Below are 20,645 nucleotides of genomic sequence, written 5' to 3'. Positions count from 1 at the left end.
CTGGAGATCGCCGCCGCCTTTCGGGAAGGGGCGGTAAATCGATTCCAACGCAAGGAGGAGAGGAAGAGAAGGCGGCAGAGCCGCGGCGCCGGAGCTCCCCTCGCAGCCCTTTGCAAAAAGTCTCGCTTGGGCCGCCCGGGACCCTTGGAGGTTCCAGCCCCGGGAAGCCGGCGGCGCTAGGACCTGGCTGGTGCCTGGCCGCGGCCGCGCTCCGGCGGGCGGAGGAGGGAGAGGAGGAGGGGGCTGCGGGAGAGGAGGGGTGTCAGGGGGGCGGGGGAGTCATTTATGCAGAGCAGGCGCTGCTGCCATTGCCACTCACACTCCCCGCGCGCCGCTCGGAGCCGGAGGGAGCGCGGGGAGCGAGCGAGCGAGCGCTCGGAGCCCGGGCCAGCAGAGGGGGCGCCCGGCCGCTGCCTGCACCGCCGCCTCCGCCGCGCTCCGGGGCCCGGGGAGGAGCGAGGGCGAGTCGCGGAGTCGGGAGCCGAGCGGCCGAGCCCCAACTGCGGGAGGGCGCCTGCCCCGCCGCCTCCTGCGCCCGGGCCGGGGAGCCCCCGCCGCTCGCCCTGCGGGCCGGAGGGCAGGGAGCACAGGTCCGCGCAGCCCCGGGGATGGTCTAGGCGGTCCAGCCGCACCGCGAGGCTCGCCGTTCGCTCCCAGCCGGGGCTCGCCGCCTCCTGCGGATCGCCCGGGGCTGCGCGCCGCGGCGGCCGGGGGCTGCGCGCCGGGGCGGCCCAGGCCGGAGAAGTTAGTTGTGCGCGCGGCTCGTGCGCGGAGTCAGCGAGCGAGCGAGGGAGGCAGAGAGGCGCCGGGGCCATGGGCTGGGGGAGCCGCGGCTGCTGCCCGGGACGCCTGGACCTGCTGTGCGTGCTGGCGCTGCTCGGGGGCTGCCTGCTTCCCGTGTGCCGGACGCGCGTCTACACCAACCACTGGGCAGTCAAGATCGCCGGCGGCTTCCCGGAGGCCGACCGCATCGCCAGCAAGTACGGATTCATCAACATAGGACAGGTAACGACGGGCTGGCCGGGTCCCTGGCCCCGAGGCAGCCGGGGCAGGGGCAGCCTCCAGCGACTTCGCGCTTCTTGCCCCCCCCCCCCGCCCCCGGGCAACCCCCTTCCCCCTCTTCCAGATGTGCTCTTGCAGCTGTTGCCCGAACTCTTGAGCGGTTTTCTCTCTCTCTTTCACACACACACACTCCTCAAAGTTACTAGGGTTGGTTTTGTTTACTTTTTTTTTTTTTTCTCTCCTTTGCAAGCCGCGAGGGACAGGTAGGGTCTCTGGAAAAATCCAGTGTGCATACCCCCGTGGTGGTTTCAGACCCTACCGGATCTTTTGACCTGGAAAGTCGGAGAGCATTGGTAGCCTGAGCTCCTTTTTTTGGGGGGGGGGGGCGGTTAGAGGGGGCGAGCGCGCTCCTTGCGGTTTCTGAGAGCCAGGGTGAGGAGAAGGCGAGGAAGGGAAAGCCTTTCCGGCTCGGACCTGAATTTAGCCCAGAAAGTAGTTTGCCCCCCCCCCCCCCCCGGGGGAGAGCACCGCTGGGCGCTGGAGGCTGGAGGCGCGGGGACTGGAGCTGGAAGGAGGAGGGAGGCGGCGGGAGGGGAAGGGAGGGCCGGACCCGGCGTGAGCGCAGATCTGGGGAGACACCTCCCGGCTTCCTGGGCTCTCTGGGGAGACCCGAGTGGGGCCTCGCGGAGCGGGGCCGGAGAAGGAAAGGTGGGCAACTCCCGAGCCCCGCTGGCTGGCTTCTGCTCGGGGGGAGCTGCAGGGCCGTGGGGCAGCGGGCGCGGGGCGTTTGCGGGGCGTTTGCGGGGCGCCGCTCCCGGGCTTCCCGCACAGCTGCCCAGCTGGGAGACAATGAATTAAACGGTGTTGCGGGGCTGATTGGGAGCGCAACAGATTTGGAGGTACTTCCGAGCTAAACGATCCTCGCCCTCCTTCCTGTAAGAACTGAGAGCGCCAAGGGCCGCGGACACGGGTCCGAGAAAGTGACGCGATGGTCCCCCCCCCCCGCCCCCGCCCCCGCACTCACACCTCTGTGACTCACTTCTCCAGGCCTGGCTGGAGGAGGGGGCTCTGGCCAGACCTTGGCCTGACTGTGCTGGGGGTGGGCGGCGAGGGTGATGGGGCGCCTCCGCGGCAGACCCGCTTCTGGGGCTGCTCCGGATGCACGTGCCCTGCGTGCTGTCCCGGGGTGAAGGGAAAGGAAGGGGCTGCGGGTGCCCCGGGACCGAGAGGGCACAGACGGTGCCTGGTGCTATTGCAGTCCACGTCCAGGAACGAGAGCCCGGAGCGGAGCGCTGAGACCCGCAGCTGCCTGGGGGATGCGGCACTGAGGGAGGGAGGCCGAGCGCCTGTCCCTGCATCTGGAAGGAGATCGGGAGCGCTGGGGGCGGGGGTGGGGGTAGGGGGGCTGTTGTAAGCAGCGGGAGCCTGAGGTTTGGGGCTTTACGGGTCAAGAGGGACGACGTGTTCCTGAGAGGCCAGTCCTGTGAGGACGGAAACCAGGGCAAGGGGCAAAGTCTTTATCCACCCCCGCCACGCCCCCTACAAACACACACACACACACACACACACACACACACACACACATATACACACAGCATGGTCGGTCCCTATCCAACACACACCCGGAAGCAAGAAAGGAGGAAGAAAGGAAGGAAGGAAAAGAAAGGAAGGGAAGGGAGCTACATTTTGTTGCCTGAGTGCCTGTCATCTTCAGGAGAGTTCTATTCTAATGGCTTGTAAGGATCCTACTAGCTTCGTATTTCATCAGAAGGAAACAGAATCTCTCCTCCTTTTACAGGAGCTTAAAATTGGGTGCTGGGTGTGACCCTGGAACGTAACTGGGAACCCTAACAATCAAAGGAGCCTTGTTAATTATCTTTCCAGAGGTGCATCTCCCATATAGGAGACATATTTAGAAAATAAATTCTTGAACATACATTTTTTGGGGGTTGGGGGTAATCTGCAAAATGACCATTTGGGTGGCTGTCCCCGCCCACTCAGCAAATTGGAAACCCAAGATCCTGGAGAGGATGACCCTCTGTCATCTCAGCTAGATGGTGGCAAAACCATGATTCAGACCTAGGACTCTCTGGCCCAGGCCTCCTCCTGCGTGAACCCTGCCCTTAGGGTATCTCCCCTTCCACCATCCCATAGGAGGAAAGAGGAGCAAAGTAACATCCCCAGTTCCCTGATTTAGTGGCTCAGTAGACTGGGAACAAACGTTCAGTATTAATTCACAGATACTTGTTTCAAACGGACCTGGACTTCTGGACTCTGAGAAGCTTCATGACTTGCAAGAGGAGAAATACCTGTTTCTTAATGAACTCATTAAATAGAACTGAGATACTGCAGAGCCTGGCAGAGTGAGGGAGGAGATTCTGTCCCCGAACCCACTTTGAGCAAGCAGACACTGCAGTGTCCTGTGACTTCACCTGACTGTGTTTACAGGATGTCTTCTGATGAAGAGTGGTGGCTTTTCATTTAAAAAGTGATGCAAAGAAACTTTCCGTACAGATGACACCAAATACCATTTATTGTGGTTTTTACAATCCCAATGAAGAAATTTAGTGCTTTCAAAAGTTGCAGAGGACCCCTTGAACTGATGCCATAACAGTGTAAAAAGGTCAGCGAGCCTTACAGTGTGAAGCGTTTGCTCTGTAGATCAAAGGCGGGGAGGGGGGGGTGACACTATGCTAAGTCTTTGGGGTGGTGAATTGAGTTCACACATGCACTTTCCCTGCAGTGTGAGGGCCAAACATATATCTTATTCTTCTTTTACTGCCCTGACCTTTTAACACTTTAGACATCCTCTTGTTATTCTTTCTTTGCATCTCCATCCCTAAGCCAGTGGCTCTTCCATTGAGGGCAGGGACTAATTTGCAAACGTTTCTGGAATGTTCTGTCTTTACCCATTTGGGCTTGGGGTCCCACCTCGTGGGTCACAGATTGGAACTTAGACCTCTTATTGCCAGTGACAGCATTTAATACGTCGGGGGTGTTTCTGACGTCTTTAGTGCAATATTTTAGGTGAGTAAGGTAGTGAATTTTCGCCACAGCTAAGGTACAGTTTGGGCTACTCAGAATTTCTGTGTGATGTTCTATATGGCCTCTTAGCACTTAGAGTCACCAGAGGTAGAAATCTCTGGCCTCGAGAATTCCACAGAAAAAGAGTAGGTGTGCCTCTTGCATTCATGAAAAATAGGATGCGCAGAGGAACACAAGAGCGAGCAAGCAGACAGGCAAAAAGGACATGCTTGGCTTCCTGAAAGGGAAGAATAATGAGACTTCTCTTGCTTTTGGCTACAGAGGTAGCATTATGTTTTGATAGGTTTTCCACATAATGGTAGTATTTGTGGATGGTTATGCCTTGGAAATCTGAAATGATGCCATCATTAGTAGTAGTAGTAGTTGTCGTCACATTGGTGTGTATCCTGTTTTGCTTGGTACTAGATTGCCCTTTCTTCCCCTGCCGGCCCTGACTGCCAGGCCTCCTAGGCTCTGGGATGCCCTGCCTGTGGCCTCATGCGGATGGAAGGGAGGCCTTGGTCCTCCCTCCCAATCCATGCTCTGACTCTCAGAACTAACAGTGTAGTGGTCAGAGGGTGGCAGTGACAGAAAGGAATGAAGACCTGACATGGTGTTAATTGTGAACCTTTGTTTGGACTAACTCTACAATCCGGCGGGCCTTCATTTCTGGTTATTTGAACTCAGAAGGTCCCTTGTGGGGGTTGTTTGCCGTGTGCAAGAGCTGTATTTATCCTTCTGTGAATTGCATATAATCCTTGATCCCAAACTGAGATTACCGGTAGCGAAAAGCTCTCCTCAAACCATGTAACTTATCTTGAGCGAGATTCCAGAAGGATAAAGCCAGATGCAAGCAGTACTGGGGAAATATTTTACCTGGAGTTCCCATTGAAAGCAGAGACTTGGAAACTCCAGGGATGCCACTTGCAAGGTCTTTGAAAGCAGGAAAGTCAGTGAACTTAATGGAGCCCCTGTGCCTCCATCTGTAAGACGATAAATCTCTAGATAACTGAGTTGACTGTGCATTGCTCAGAACATAGTTAGGCTTGCAGAGGAAGGTTTGTTGAATCTGAATCTGAAATAAGTGAGACTCAAACTTTATTTAGATAGGGAGAAAGGAAGACTTTTTTTTTTTTTTTTTTAACTGGGAGATGCAAAATGTGAAGATCAGGAAAATAAATTTTTAATGGCTGAGCAAAAAGCGCTAAATCAAAGCTTTGTAGACAGGGAAAATGGTTTTCCGTTTCAACTAACAATATAAAATACTTTAAAAATAGTTTCTGTTGGACTCTAAACAATTCTGGCTGATTTCCCATGATGGTGCCTTCCTCCCTGCTTGATCCTTGTTGTGGTCCATTAAATATTATAGGATAAGCTCTCCGGAGATGGAAGACAGAGAAGAAAAATATCTGAGGATTGATTACCTTATAAAGCCTCTTACCTTGGTACGTTATATGAGATCGTATTTGAATTTATATTTTAATTCTGAATGTAGAGTTAGAAGCAGCATTTCCTAGGGATCTTTAGTAGGAGGAACTTTGTTCAGAGATGTGCCGAGGGCCTCCCACTCTGCTGATGAATTCTAACCTTCAAGTAATGTGGGGTGATCACAGTGCTGACAAACAGTGGCCAGTGGGTTCTGGGTGCATATGGTTGGCATTGCTAGTAGGGACGTGGCTAGCCTGCTGGGCTGAATGGGAGTGGACTGTGCTCCCCTCATTGCATTCTTAGGCATATTGTAAACAGCAAAATAAATCGATGTAGGAGTCCATCTGGCTTTGCGCAGCAGCTCTTCACACCCAAGAACTTCAGCCCTGACCCCCGCTAGCAGCTCTCACATGCTTCGTTCTCATGAGCAGGAGAACCTCGACTGGAAAACAGCAATTCAGAGGGCTTGGCCTGGTGATGGTGGATCTGTTGCATTAACCTCATAGGCCAGGAATGGCTCATATGTGGCCATTGGGATTTGGGGGTCTATTGAAAATGAAAAACTGCATTTTTATGCACCCAAAGGCAGCTGAATTTGCCTTATCACTGTCTTTCATGAGCTTATATCCAGAGGTCTTAACCTTAAAGGTCAGCCAGAGAAGCAGGGTAGTGTGCTGGGAAAGTGGCCAGCGCTGTCTGACTCTTTGGTTAAGGGAGGGAGTCCTGACCCAGAAACATCCCCTGGGCAGGGAGGGGTATTTGCCTTGTCTGTTCTAGTTATATGAAGCAGTGTCTGGGTTTTCCCAAGGCTGAAGTATCTCCAGGCATTGCTGTGCCTCGGGACTTTATCGCTTGGCTAATTCAGGTTGGATTTGATGACAGAGAATGACGCTTGGCTTCCTGGGTGGGGAAAAATGAATGCTTACAGACCTTCATGCATGCTAGAATATATGTATGCAGATATATGGACGTGTGTACATCCATATGTATATATCTGTTAATTTTTATTTTTATCAAAGTTAAAGTTAAATATGCACATAATTTAGAGTGAAATTGCTCATGCAGTATTCTTACGAGTTTCAACAATGAGATCTCTACATCTAAAGGTAGCAAGAAAGGACAATCAGTGCCAATAAACCCTTCAGTGTGGGTTAATCCCTGCAGGAAAATGAGACCAGAAAGAGAACAAGAGTAGGAGTCAGCAAGCTCAAGGGTTTTTTCTCTCATTAACCAATTTGACCCCCATTGCCTCATTTTTCAAAGAGGGGACTCTGTTACTACTTGAGCCACCTTGTGGGGTTGAAATCCGGTGCCTAATAACGAACACGAGTATATAAAAAAGTAAGACTAGGAAGCATCGCGTGATCTACTGGGGCTCCAAGGAGATGCAAAGGCCACTAGAAGGAAAGTAAGAGAATGCCATGGTTCATGCAGGTTTCTTAGTGGAGTGACTTGAGACTTTCTAGATTCTTGTGCTTGTCCCTGGGGATCGAGTAGGAGCTGGAAGGGGAAGGGGAAGGGGAGTCAGTGTCATTGCTGATCCTCTCTTCAGAGGACAGGGATAGTTATACTTTTCCCTGAGGGCCATGGACAGAGGGCTAGGGCTGGGAGAACAGACGAGATAATCACCCAGCTAAAGTTCCTGATCTCTGTGTCAGACAGCTTTGTTTATAAGGCATAGACAATCTGGAGGATGCAAGATGTTTTATTTGAAGAATCACAGGATGCCTGGGTGGCTCAGTGGTTGAGCGTCTGCCTTTGGCTCAGGTCATGACCCCAGGGTCCTGGGATCGAGTCCCGCATCGGGCTCCCTGCTCAGTGGGGAGCCTACTTCTCCCTCTGCCTGTGTCTCTGCTTTTCTCTCTGTCTTTCATGAATAAATAAAATCTTTTTAAAAAGTCAAAACACAGTGTTTTTTTTTAATTGAAGTATAATTAACATAACAATGTTCCAGTAGTTTCAGACGTACAAAGTATTGATTGAGCAATTGTATACATTACTCAGTGGTCACTGTGATAAGTGTGCTCACCATCTGTCAGCATACAACATTATTACAATATTATTGAGTGTATTCCCTATGCTATCCTTTTGTGTTTGACTCAAATGTGAGTATGTATAGAGGAGTAATGGGAAACAAAATTGAAATATAGGAATATAGGAATACAGATGGGACTCTTCTGGGTGCAAGTGTTGAAAACCCAACCTCCTGCTGCTGAAATAAAACTAATAAACAATCAGATAAGGAAACAGGGACTCTGTTAATTAAACAGATCCGCATGCGGATCTGGTATATGTGGTTCTGAAAACAGAAACTGAATTCTTGGTGCAAACAGGCCTTACCTGATGTGTACTTTCTTCATGGCAAAACCTATCCTGACCTATACTGGGATTAATTAGGGCATTATTTTTTTTTTGTCTTGTTGCAGAAATGCATTTAGTGGGTTTGATTAGGAGGATGCTGTCCTTGAGGTGGGTCGAGGTGTATACAATACACTCCAGGATGTGTACTGTTGTACGTTTCTTATCTGAAGAGTTCTGAATTCTGAAATGCATCTAGATCCCAGAGTTTCTATTTTATTTTTAAAAATATTTTATTTATTCATGAGAGACACACGGGGAGAGAGAGGCAGAGACACAGGCAGAGGGAGAAGCAGGCTCCCTGCAGAGAGCCTGATGCAGGACTCAATCCCAGGACCCTGGGATCATGACCTGAGCCAAAGGCAAATGCTCAACCACTGAGCCACCTAGAGGCCTCTAGATCTAAGAGTTTTTAAAAGGTGACTGCGAAGTCTGTCCAGCTGAAAGTCCAGAGGTAGTGCTAACGTCAGATATTCCTGTTTCCCTCTATTAGCTTTATTCTCACACAGGCCCTTTCTCCAAGGCAGCAAAGCTCATACGATTCTTAGTACCTCCCTTACCTGCTATTGAAATAAACCCTGGAAAAAGACTCTAGTGCTTCCTCATAGGATTATATCTCTACTCATAGGCCACTGACTTTGTCCTCTGGGATGGCAGTATGTTGGTGAGTCACCTTCACATATCTGCCCTTGAAGTGAGGGAGATATTGACTTTTGATGGACAGCTCACAACTGGGGAGAGACAGTTCCCCAAGGGAAAGGGGGTGCTGTTGCTGGGGAATGAGGGAAAGCAGAGGCGGGACAAGAATACCTCCCACTACAGATCAGGTTATATAAGGCCTTAAATGCTTGGGCTGGGGAGTTTCAACTTCATCCCATAGGACAAAGTGTTCCATTGAAGTTCCCTGAGAAGAGGTGACAGCCTGCTGACTCAACCCACATGAAGGTCTACCATGTAATATACATAAGATGTTCTCTGCTTTCAAGGAGGTGGGACATTTTTACTCATAGCTGTCATTCAGCAGGACAGATACGAGTGGGGTAACAGCACAATATGGTTCAATCATTCGGCCTGGGAGGAATCTGCTGATTGAGGTGTGCCTAAGGAGCTAGAGGAGGCAGACAGGCTGTTGTGTTGGTAAAAGTTATTGGTAATGAAGCAGAAGCTGAGCCAATGGGAAGAGAATAGCTTTGGATTCTTGTAGCAGTGTGGATTCGGTATGGCTTGGAGACTAAGTGGAAGTGAAGGTTGAGGAGGAGGGAGAAGGTGAAGGTAACTATAAAGTGTATGGCCACAGGACCAGGAGCATGGTGGACCCATTTATAGAATTGGGGCAATCTGCAGGAGCATTTGGAGAACAAAAGGGTAGGTTCAGCCTTAGTGTTGTTGGTAGAGAGAAAGGCACACAGATAGAAATGTCCACTGTGCAGAAGAGATTTGGCACAGGAAAGAAGTGAAGACAGGCACTCATCCTGTCTGTGGAAATGCATAGGATTGAGAAGGGATGCAGCATGGAGGGGGTGGAGCAGGCTGAGGATGGAGTCTTAGGGCAATGTCTCCACTTAAGGGTAAAGGGATAAAGGAGTATCGAAAGAGTGAGGGAGGCCTCAAAAGTAGAGCCTGGAATCCTTGGGAATAGATGCTCCCTCTATAGGGTGTGCACCAGTGAAAAGAGCTGTAAAGAGAATCCAGCATATGAGAATTGAAATATGGCTTAAAGATTTGGTGATGAGGAGGTTGACTATGATCTTGGTGCCAGGGCTTGGTTGGATAATGAGGGGAACTCAAGGATGTGGGACAGTAGAGGAAATGAACACAGAAGGTTCTTACTGCACATGCCCACCTACTTGTATTCTTTCTCTGTCTCTCATTGATGCACTAGGGCAGCTAAGCTCACAGATCTAGAACCAAAAGGGTTTGACTCCTAACACTGCTACTACTTAGTGGGGGGACCCTAGGCAAGTGTCTTAAGTTCTCTGTGCCTCAGTTTCTTCATGCGTGAAAAAGATCCAATAGTATTTCTCTCATAGAATCATTGAGAGGATTAGTTAAAAGTAGTTAAAATACTGCTGGGCACATACTACATACTCAGTAAGTGTCTGTTATTAGATCTTGGGTTTTTTGTTTGTTTGTTTTTAACCAAGTAACACTCAGTTTCTATCTATGGTTTCATCCTATAGTTTTCACTTAACATTATATTGTGAGCCTTTTCCAAGGTTACTAAATAATTTTAGACAAATTTTAATGGCTTCATAATTCAGGGTATCACACTATGTTATAATTCGTGTGACTCTACTTGTATTTTGCCAGGGATAATCCTGACTTATGTATTGCCTCCATTAAGTATTTTTTAATATCCCCTTTTACTTTCAGACATGTCTGAATTTGGAAGAGAAATGATACGGTTACCCTAACTGTATGCATATTTGTGTGTGTGCGTTTAATTACATGTCGTTCCACCAGCTAGGAGCCAGAGCGATGCCTCTTTCTCGTTTGGGTCCCCAGCACCTAGCACGGTGCATGGCATCAGAGAAGCACAGTGTACACTTGAGATAGGAAACATTACATAAAGACAAATAGGTTTGGAAGGCAAGAGAAGCACTGGTGCCTTGAGTGTAACGTAGGGTGAGTGGAGTTTCCGGGGAGTTCAGGTTGAGGGGTAAAGGAACATACGTGTGGGATAGCTCAATCTCTTTAGTCACTGACTAGGTGAAGGTCACCTGCAGACACTGGGGAGAGTTGGGTGAGTTTGGTGTCCACGTGCTTTGGTGTTTTGATACATGTTAAGGAAATTCTGATCAGAAGCCATAAAGAAAGGATGAGATGGTGCCATTTGTGACAACATGGATGGATGTAGAGGGTATTATGCTAAGTGAACTAAGTTTGGCTGAGAAGGACAAATACCATATGATCCCCTCATTCATATATGGAATTTAAAAAAACCCACCAATGAATAAACAAACAAAAAGCAGAACCAGACTTATAAATACAGAGAATGAACTGTTGGCTGCTGGAGGGGAGGGAGTGGGGGATGGGCAAAATGGGTGAAGGGGTGAGAGACAGGAGGCTTCTAGTGATGGAATGAATAAGTCCTGGGGATGAAAGGCACAGCATGAGAAATAACAGTCAGTGGGATTGTAACAGCATTGCATGGTGACAGATGGTAGTTACACTTGTGGTGAGCATAGAATGATGTATAGACTAGTCAAATCACTACGCTGCACACCTGAAATGAATATAACATCATGTCTCAACTATACTTAAATTGAAAAAAAAAAAGAATCAATGATGAATGACTATGGAAAGAATATAGCCAAATGGCAGTGAGATTATTTGCTGCTTGTTCTTAGTTATGGCTCAGCAAGTAATGGTTGTATATTAATGAGCCAACAGATAAACCAAACTGTTATGGCTTTGTGCCTTGGCCACTAATGCTTAGACACCTGAGATCGGAACAGGACAGAATTTGCCAGGGTGAGAGAGAAGGGAAAAGATCTGTGGGCAGCTGCGGGTGGGCTAGGGGTAGGGGAAAATGGATCGACTAGCTCTTGAATATAAGGGGTCACACCTCTGAAGTGACACAGCACAGTGTCCAAGCTTTGAGGAGGGCAGAGGGGCCCAAATAGGGCTGGTGGACCCAAGAATGGGGTGGGCGTAGGAGCTGTGAGTAAAATAAAATAAAAATGGAGGGCCAGTTTGGCAAGAGTGGAAGAAGTGGAAACACAGGATGGAGGCATCCCAGAGGGTGGATGTGTATTGATTGATTGATTAATTGATTGTAAGCTCCACGTTAGAGCTGTTCTGCTCTAACAGGTGGACATGCTGGTGAGCTGATTAACATTAAATAGAAAGCATTAAATAGAAAACCAGTGAAGGCCAGTGGGTTAGACAGAGTGGAGAAAGTGTGGGGCTGGGATGTTGGAAGTCTTTATCAGTTTGTATAAGATGAGGATCCCAAGTAATTGTGCTGGTGAACTCACTAGGCAGGTAAACGTGGCATGTACCCCACACTGTGATTGGATAAATTTAGGTATTATCACTACTTTGTCCATCTGTGTGCTATTATTTGTACTAGAGGTCCTGGATCAGCTTAAAGGATCAGGATAGACAACTGGATGATTGCTGTCAACTCCCGAATGTATCTTTCTGTGTTTGATTTTAAAACTGAAGATTGCATGGAACGCTGATTGTAGAGGGAGGAGTGTAAACGGAGAATGTGAAACCAGAAACAATATTTAAGGATGATTTTAAAATGGCATATACTTTGTCACATGCTGTGGTTGCCTCTACCCTAAGTTGTCATATAGCCCACTTCCCTTATAATAAATCATTATTATAATTTATTCACATGACACATATTCTGCTCTTTATAAAATATATAGAAGCTGTGTTCTGAACACGTCTTTTATGAATTCTTAGCCCAAACTGTACTGCCCTATAGGAATATACATATGTTTTTAAATATGTGTTTTAACAGTTATTTATAGATTGCTCTATATTTCATATATAAGATTTTTAGATTGCTCTGTGTAATATTAGATTAATCTTGTTTGCATTTGTATGTAATCTGATAGCTAATTTAGGGTTAGCATCACAAAGGAAGCATTAAATTTCTAATTAAATCCGTGCATTATCTAAGAGGTTAATTCTGTCTTGGGAAAATTATAATGTGGGTACCATACCAGCATTGAAATTAGTTAAGATTTATTAAAAGCAAGTCCTTTCCTGCTGCCTTTCCCTTTATATATATATATAGAATATATATATATTTGTACTAAGTACTTAAGGTCTGATATTTTTGTAATAAGTGCTTATGATCTGGTATTTTTCTACTCTAAGAAGCTCTTACAGCTGTAAAAATATCCAGTCCCCTCCGTGTCACTGTTCCCAGGCTTGTACCTTGTTTTTACTAGTTGACGTTTCTCAACCAAAATAAAACTGGGCCGTGCTTGCTAGTTTGAATATAGTACAGGGAGGGGGAGACATGTCCAGGGCCTTTAATCTTGTAAGCAGATATCCAGAAGTATAAGTTTAGAAGTTTCCCGCATACTCATCCTGGGCCTATTCTACTTGCACTTAACTAATATCTGTTTTTTTCCTGTGTCTGTGGAACCCCATTCATCAATTTCAAGGTTTTTCAAGAGAAAACTAAATTGTGGGCCACTTAGGATTTATTACAGCCCAGCTTCCAGCAAAACCTTTTTTTTTTTTTTAAACTGCAAGGCATCTTTCTATTTGGTTACTGCTCTTGAGCCAACTTACCAAATGCTACATTCTTTGAATTATCGTAGGATGATATCATAGCTTTTGGGCTGGTTGGACAGTTTGAGAACCAGTAGGTAAGCTCAAGACAGAAGGCAGGTGACTTGCATCCTCTGCTAGGTCCCACCCTGCCACTAATCTGCCCCACATGTAAGAGTTGGTCTCTGTCTTAAAATATTGGTTTTATTCATTGTTTTATTAACATAAATAGTTATTGAAGGACACTACAAAGAAAGTACAAAGGCAAACCATACAATGGGAGAAAGTATTTGCAAGCCATACTTGATAAGGGAATTAGATCCAGAATATATGCACTTAGTAATAAAAAGATAGCCCAATTAATAATGAGCACAAAGAATCTGAATGGACATTTCTCCCAAGAAGATATATAAATGGGTGATAAGCACATGAAGCTATATATAACATCAGTGAAATGCAAATCAAAACCACAGTGTGATACTAGTTCACACTTACTTGGACAGCTATAATTGAAGAGATAGGTAATTGCAAGTGTTGGCAAAGATATGAAGTCATTCGCAGACTTGTATGTTGCTGGTAGAAATGTAAAGTGGTATAATCACTGTTGGAAAAAAAAGTCTAGTGGTTCCTCAACAGGTCAACCATAGAGTTAGTATATGACCCAGCAATTCTACTCCTAGCTATATGATATGCCCAAAAGAAGTGAAAACCTTTGTTCACACCAAAACTCCAAAAAGTGGAAACAACCCACATCTTGTCAACTGATGAATGGGTAAACAAATTTACAGAATTTTATTTTGCAAATAAAAATGAATGAGATACCGATCCATGCTGCAATCTTGAAAACACTAGGCTAAGTGAAAAGAGCCAGTCATAAAAGGCCACAGAGAGTATGATTCTGTTTTATGAAATGTCTAGAATAGGTAAATCCATAGAGATGGAAGGTAGATTAGTGGTTACCTTAGGCTGGAAGGTTTGATGGGAATAGGGTAATGGTATAGGGTTTCTTTTGGGGTTGAGAAAAAATGTTCTGAAATGAATTGTCATATTCACATAATTCTGTGAAGATACAAAAACATTGGACAGTTTATTTAAAATAGGTGAAGTGTATAGTATGTGAATTATGTCTCAATATAGCTGTTAAGAATAGTTATGGAGTACCCATCATTTATCATCCATTCTAATAGCCACAGTGCTACTATATTTGTCATTGATAAGGTATCTACTCACTCGGAGCTTATATTAATAGTGGGAGGAGACAAACTGTAAGTCAGTAATGAAATGAATAGAATAATATCAATTATGGTAAGTGTTGTTGGAAAGCAATGGTAGAGGTGGCAGGGAGTTCTGTAGACCATCTGGTCAGAGAGGCTCATTGAGGAGGAAACACTTGAGGCAGAGACCTGAATACTTTTTTTTAAAGATTTTATTTATTTATTTGACAGAGCCAGAGAGCACAAGCAGGGAAAGAGCCAAAGGGAGACTGAGAAGCAGGCTCCCCGCTGAGCAAGGAGCCTGAGGCAGGGCTCGATCCCAGGACCCTGAGATCATGACTCGAAGTAGAAGGCAGATGCTTAATCAACTGAACTACCCAGGTGCCTCTAGGGACATGAATATTAAGGACCCAACTACGTGGAGGTCTGGGTTGGGGTCATGTGTGTACAGAGGAGATAGCCAGTGCCAATGCTCTTGAGGAACTGAAAGCTACTCGTATAAATAGAGTCTAGTTAACAAGTGGTTGAGCTTGAGGTTGGAGAGAATGATCTTAACGCTTATTTTGGTGATGCCATTTCTGGGTTCAGAAGCCACCAGTAGCTCCCGTTCCCTACTATGTTTAAACAGATTTCTTCTTTGGGCTTTTAAAGGCCTCTACCCACTTGTCCTGAGAACTTTTTCTATCATCTTTCCTATTCTGTCCCTGACCACAGCCAAACTGGACTTCCCATTGTTCCCCAGGTATTATGCTTAGTGCTTTCCTGTCTCTGTGCCAGTCTTTCCACCTGGAATATTCACCTGACCTCCTTGCTCTTTTGGGAATCCTATCTCTTCTCGAAGGCACACATCTCAATGTCACCTCTTTGCTATACCTTGTTCTGAAAGTATACGTAAAACGTAGGTATAGTTTGCACAAAATTCTCTTAAGGAATAGTGGGGTTTTTCTTTCTTTTTCCCCCCTTTTGGGGGATTTAATTATTCTGTAGCATCTCAGATAGTCTTGTTCTATATCATTAAACATCAGTCATTAAACATCAGTTGAATTCCAAAGTATTTTACAGACATGCAATATATATAAAATGAAAAATCTAAACATTAGAGAAAAATGACAAAAGGTCTACCCATAAAGATGACTAACAGCGTATAGTATATTCTGGAAAGGACTATCGGTAAGGAGCAGTGATTTAGAATTGATGAGTCATTTGTGTATGGATTCTAAAGTCCAGGGCTTCCTGGGAACTAGCCTAACCCTTATCTTTAAGTGTTTCAGACCTTGGCATCATTGTCATGGTCATTCTTTCTGGCTTTGACTTCCATGAAAATTCTTCATGTGAGAGTCAGAGTACACAGTGTGATATTGTCAACTCCGCTGAGTCTCACATCATCCTACGACTGCTTCTCCATGGATGCCAGGGAACCTTGAGGACCCTGCTGGCTGTGATCATCTTCCTGGGGGTGGCAATGGAAGTCCTCTGTCTGATGGAGCATTGAGAACAGCACAGAGCGTTCCCCCAGTGAAAGAATTGGTCAGTCATAAGAGACCATTTCAGTTCACAGGCAAATTTTACTGTTTGTGTGGAATCAGGGGGAGTAGCAAAAATAAGCAGATTTGGTTCATATGAACATCCCAAAGCTCAGGATAATGTAAGGAGTAGAATCTTGTGATGGTCAAAGACTCGTGGCAGGGCTTACCTGGATTGGGTCTTTTGAAGGACCAAAGCTGGAGTTAAATTGGCCCGAGAGGAGAGATTGCAAGCTCTGGGACAAACAGACATAAAATTAAGCCCTGCAGCTTTGTCCTTAAGGAGTGGCTTCAGAAATATCCTTGGAGATAGGAAATAAACTCAAGACAAATAGAGCAAATATCCATTAGGAATTAGCTTCACTTCATTATGGAAGGAATGCTTTCTTGTTTGGGTGATATGGCTGGAAGCCAGTCTCTCAATCGAGATGGGTCTCCCTGTCTGACCTTTGCACTCTAATCAGATTGAAGCCTCAAATGACCAGTCCTTCAGGGAAAGGTGAATTATATCTTCTGGGTCAGATGAAAGGGAGATGGGAAAGCTGAGTGTTCTCATGCTGTCTGCGGTTCTAGAGTAGCCCTCTTCCCTCTCCTCAATTGCGATGCTGTTCTGTAGCTAAGCCCCTTGTTATTTCTTATATGGGCTATTGCACCAGGCCTATCCTGTCTCCATTGTCTTCTCCTTCAAAGCTTGCCACATAAGGCAGAGAGTAATTTTCTCAGCACCCATCCTGGTCAAAAAAGACCATTTCTCCCTCTCCTTCTTCTCCTCCCCTATGCTAAACATAATTCAACCTAAATACTTTCCCATTCTTTGCACATAAACTGCCATGCCCTGCTTTTCTGTCCCGACTCATGTCATTCCCACTGCCTGGACACTGTCACCTGCAGCGCTCATTCTGTAAAGCCCTTCTCAGATGGTATCTCCTTGAGGGATCTTGCCTGTAGCTAAAACCTCCTTCCTTTAAATTCTCATTGAAATTTGCAAGCTTCTTTTCCCTGGTATTTGACATATTTAGATCCTATACTGTGTGTGTGTGTGTGTATGTGTGTGCGCGCACGCTAGAGAGCAATCTCCTTAAAGACAGGATTTTTTTTCTGGTCCATCTTTGTTTTGCATATGGTGCCTGGAGGAGCGCTCTGTAGTTAAAATGCCCTCGGAAAAATATTCTGAAATGGATAAATGGCTGTGAATAAATAAAGGCAGAGGGTAAATGGAAACTGCAGCAGACATGAGTATGGCCCACTGAATATTTCTGGTTTTCCTTGCCATGTGATAGGACTGTACTTCCCTACTTTTGGTATACTTCCCTACTGTAATTTCCGCTGGCCAACGTCAAAATGTTGGAAATGGGAGCACAAGTGACATGTGTCCCATCTTTAACAGTGTGGGCATGATTGGCTGTGATCTGCAGAACTCCATTCATTAGCCAGGGTCCTTACGGGACCTGATGAACTGCACTCCCAGCCAATGCACTGTGGACAGGTAACACGAACTGGAAACAAGCCTTTGTTGTTCTAAATCACTGAGATGCATGGGTTCCTGTGTTCCTTGCTGTGGAACCTTGCTCATTCCAACTAAGGCAGAAATACACTAGCTTTTCTCCGTGGCCTTGCGCACAGTATAGGCTAATGTACATGATAGGAAGAGGAGATAAAATTCTGTGATGCTCTGGATAAGATCCCTGTGACATAATAGGAAGACCTCAGTGGTCTTGTCTACATTTTGCTCATTATGCAAGTGATAATTAGATAGATCAAAAAAAATCAGAAGCCAGATATAGGTATTTCCAAATGTATGTATGCAGTTCTGTTGCTTAGAGATTTGCATTTCCTGAAAGAAAGCCTAAAGGTACCAGAGCCTAATTGGACAGAGTTGCTTCTATCTGGCCTCGCCAGCCCTTGGGATGAAGCTTGCTCCATGAGTCTAGATGTACCTGTTCAGGACCCGTAAGCCTCTTTACAAAATAGAAGGTTTGTTCTTTTCCAAGAAGATAGAAACTTAGTGCATTGCAGCTTGTCTTATTTTCCCCCGCGAAATGAAAACAACATGTTACCTTTTTACCTCGAGTGGTTGCTTAATAAGGAGCATGCTTTCTGCTTGCTGGTCACACTTGCTTGTGCCTTTTTGAGGGCGCACTGTGCTTTCAGAATTATGACACCCACTGCTGCAGAATCCACTTAAATTTGCCGCCCCATTCCGCTGGCCGTTATGCCTCAGTTGTTAGAGAACTGGCTTCCCAAACGTGGGTATCTGTGCACTTAGTGATTTATGTGATGTGGACACAGCGGGGAACATCTGAGATTTAAAATGTTATGGCCTGAATTTCCAACTGTTGAAACGAATCCAAAGCAGCAGATTTTTCTTCTTTGGCAAGACAGAATTGAAGCAACATGCAGTGATTTGGTTCGCCGATTTGCGAGCTGTTAAAAATCAGAATAACTTAAAACGAGGAGGGTAAGTGCTGCATAATGTGAAAAATATTCTAAAGGTCACATGGTTGTGCGGTCTCAGACAAGTTAAGCACCACGAAACTAGGACTATTTTGAATACACTTGAAACAGTGCATGTGAGCATGTGAATTTTTTTTATTTTTGCTAAAATAGTCTGTTACCAAAGTCGTCAGAATCTTACTTAGTTTCACTCTGACTCTGAAGAGAGACCAAGGTTCTAATGAACCCAGAAGGTCCTCCTTCTCCTGCCTTCTAGTCTCTCAGCCAGGGAGGCCATCCCTGGCATTTACTTCCTTCACTTGTAATTTTTTTCTTTGTCTGTCTTTTAGCATTCATTTCAAGTGTTTTAGAATATCCACAGTATGCTAAGTACTCTAAGCCCTGGAGATGCAGCTGGGCACAAAAATCTCTACTTCTTGTAATTTAAATACTCCTAGAAGGAGTGTACCGGCATGCTTCAAAACAAATCACCCCAAACCCAGTGGTAAGAACAAGTAATCATGATTGCTGTGAGGCTGGGAATGGACTGGTAGGTTCTTCAGTCAACTGGTGGGTCAGCCAGTTGGTTTTAGATGCCTTCACTCACCTAGTGAAGGCTGGTGCTGGGTACTGGCTTGGATTATGGGGGTATAACTGGCCATGTGCCTCCCATTACCCATCACAGGCAGGCTTGGGTTGCTTCTTCCTGTGGGGACGGTAAGGTACCCTTGCAGCCAGAGAGAGTGGCTCTCTGGCTGCAGTGGAAGCCCTCCTCAAATTTCTGCTGGTATCTAACTGACTGCCATTCCCTAAGTCAAAACAAGCCATATGACCAAACCCAGCTTCAAGAGGCGGGGACATAAACTTCCCTCCTTCGTAGGAAGAGATGCAAAGAATGTGGCCATATTTTGCAATCTACCCCTAGGGAGATTGTTGATAAACAGTTGAGTAGAAAAGCACAAGTATGTCAGTTGGCAGTAAGTGCTGTGGACAGAGACCAGGGAAGGGGGGATGTCTGGACATTTTTTTTTTTTCCCAGTTATAAACAGTAGGGCTAGGGAAGTCTTCCTGGAGAAGATGACCTGAGGAAGGAGCTGGAGAAGGTGAGGTAAAGAAATGAGCCTTACAGTTACCTGGGGGAAACACATTCTGGTAGAGGACCCAACAAGTGCAAAGGCCCTGGACAGGAGAGAGCTGGATATTTTTTTTTAAGATTCTATTTATTTATCTGTGAGACACACACACACACACACACACACACACACACGCAGAGGTAGAGACACAGGCAGAGAGAGAAGCGGCTCCCTGCATAGAGTCCGATGTAGGACTCAATCCCAGAATCCTGGGAAAATGACCTGAGCCAAAAGGCAGACACTCAACCACTGAGCCACCCAGGCGTCCCGAGAACCAGATATGTAGAAGGAAGAGGAGGAAGAGCAGTGATGCTGCATGAGAGAGTCTGGTAGCAGATGGGCTGGGGAGGTCATGGGAAGTGAACTGGAAAGGGGAGGTCGAGTCTATAGATTGGTGCTTCTCACGTTTGTGCATTTAAGTCCCTTGGGGACCTTGTTAAAATGCAGGTTCTGATTGAGCAGGTCTGGGAAGAATGTAAGAAAGAATGTTGTCTGAATTTAACTTGCCATAGCTTCAATCATCTGAGTGTCCTTTCTTCTCCAGCACTATGTCCTTACCCTCTGTTGGTTCATAAACAAGAGTTCTATCTCTGGATACCTCTTACCCTGTCCCATTCCCATACCAGCTCTCTTCTAGAACACACTGGCTCTGTCTCCTTACAGTTCCCAAATCATGTTTACAGGAGCTGTTCTACATGGCCTTTTCTTTCCCTGATCCTCAACCCTCCTGACTCAGTGGTTTTCATTCCCTGTCTACACATTCCGGTCACCTGGGATCCTACACTGAACTTAATTGGCCTTAGATGGGGTCTGGGCATCAGTTTTCTTAAATACGCAGGCAGGGTTGAGAACAACCCCTGTGCTTGGCACCTGGTATGTTGGTGGTTCCCAGAGAGCTCAGAGCTTCTCTTTTCCTGAGGAATCTATTCTCTACCCCAGTACATCCCCTCCCCTCCACCCCACCAACCAACTCTGACCTCAGCCTTCTCTCTTTTCATTACCATCAAAACCCATGAATCATTAACTCATTTTCAACCCCATTGCATTTTGATGATTCCAGCCTCAGTGGTCAGATTTTGCTAAATTACAACCTCTCTGTGTTCGAGAGGGGAATGATCTTTATATGATACACACATACAGAGCTTCCCAAATAGGTAACTTAGAGGGTCCCATATTTGTGTGCTCTTTTTGTGTGATGGATATTGAAAGGCCATGGCCATATAATAGACATTTAAGTGAACCCTAGGATCTTACCCAAGAGACAGGATCCTGGAGACCATGGACTGGAA

General features: G+C 46.2%; 1 protein-coding gene across 3 annotated transcripts in view; it reads left to right on the top strand.

The window, feature by feature from the left end:
* The first annotated feature begins 813 nt into the window (after positions 1-813).
* PCSK5 (proprotein convertase subtilisin/kexin type 5) overlaps positions 814-20,645 on the top strand; it is a 457,726-nt gene continuing 437,894 nt past the window's right edge. For all 3 annotated transcript variants that reach the window (XM_038527061.1, XM_038527060.1, XM_038527062.1), the window contains exon 1: positions 814-1,005. In XM_038527061.1, the coding sequence (XP_038382989.1) occupies positions 814-1,005 (192 nt within the window). The remainder of the gene's footprint in view (positions 1,006-20,645) is intronic.

The sequence above is a fragment of the Canis lupus genome, chromosome 1 (assembly GCF_011100685.1).
Source record: "Canis lupus familiaris isolate Mischka breed German Shepherd chromosome 1, alternate assembly UU_Cfam_GSD_1.0, whole genome shotgun sequence".
Taxonomy (NCBI): domain Eukaryota; kingdom Metazoa; phylum Chordata; class Mammalia; order Carnivora; family Canidae; genus Canis; species Canis lupus.
The sequence above is the reverse complement of the archived record's forward strand: the minus strand, read 5'-3'. Positions and strand labels throughout refer to the sequence as shown.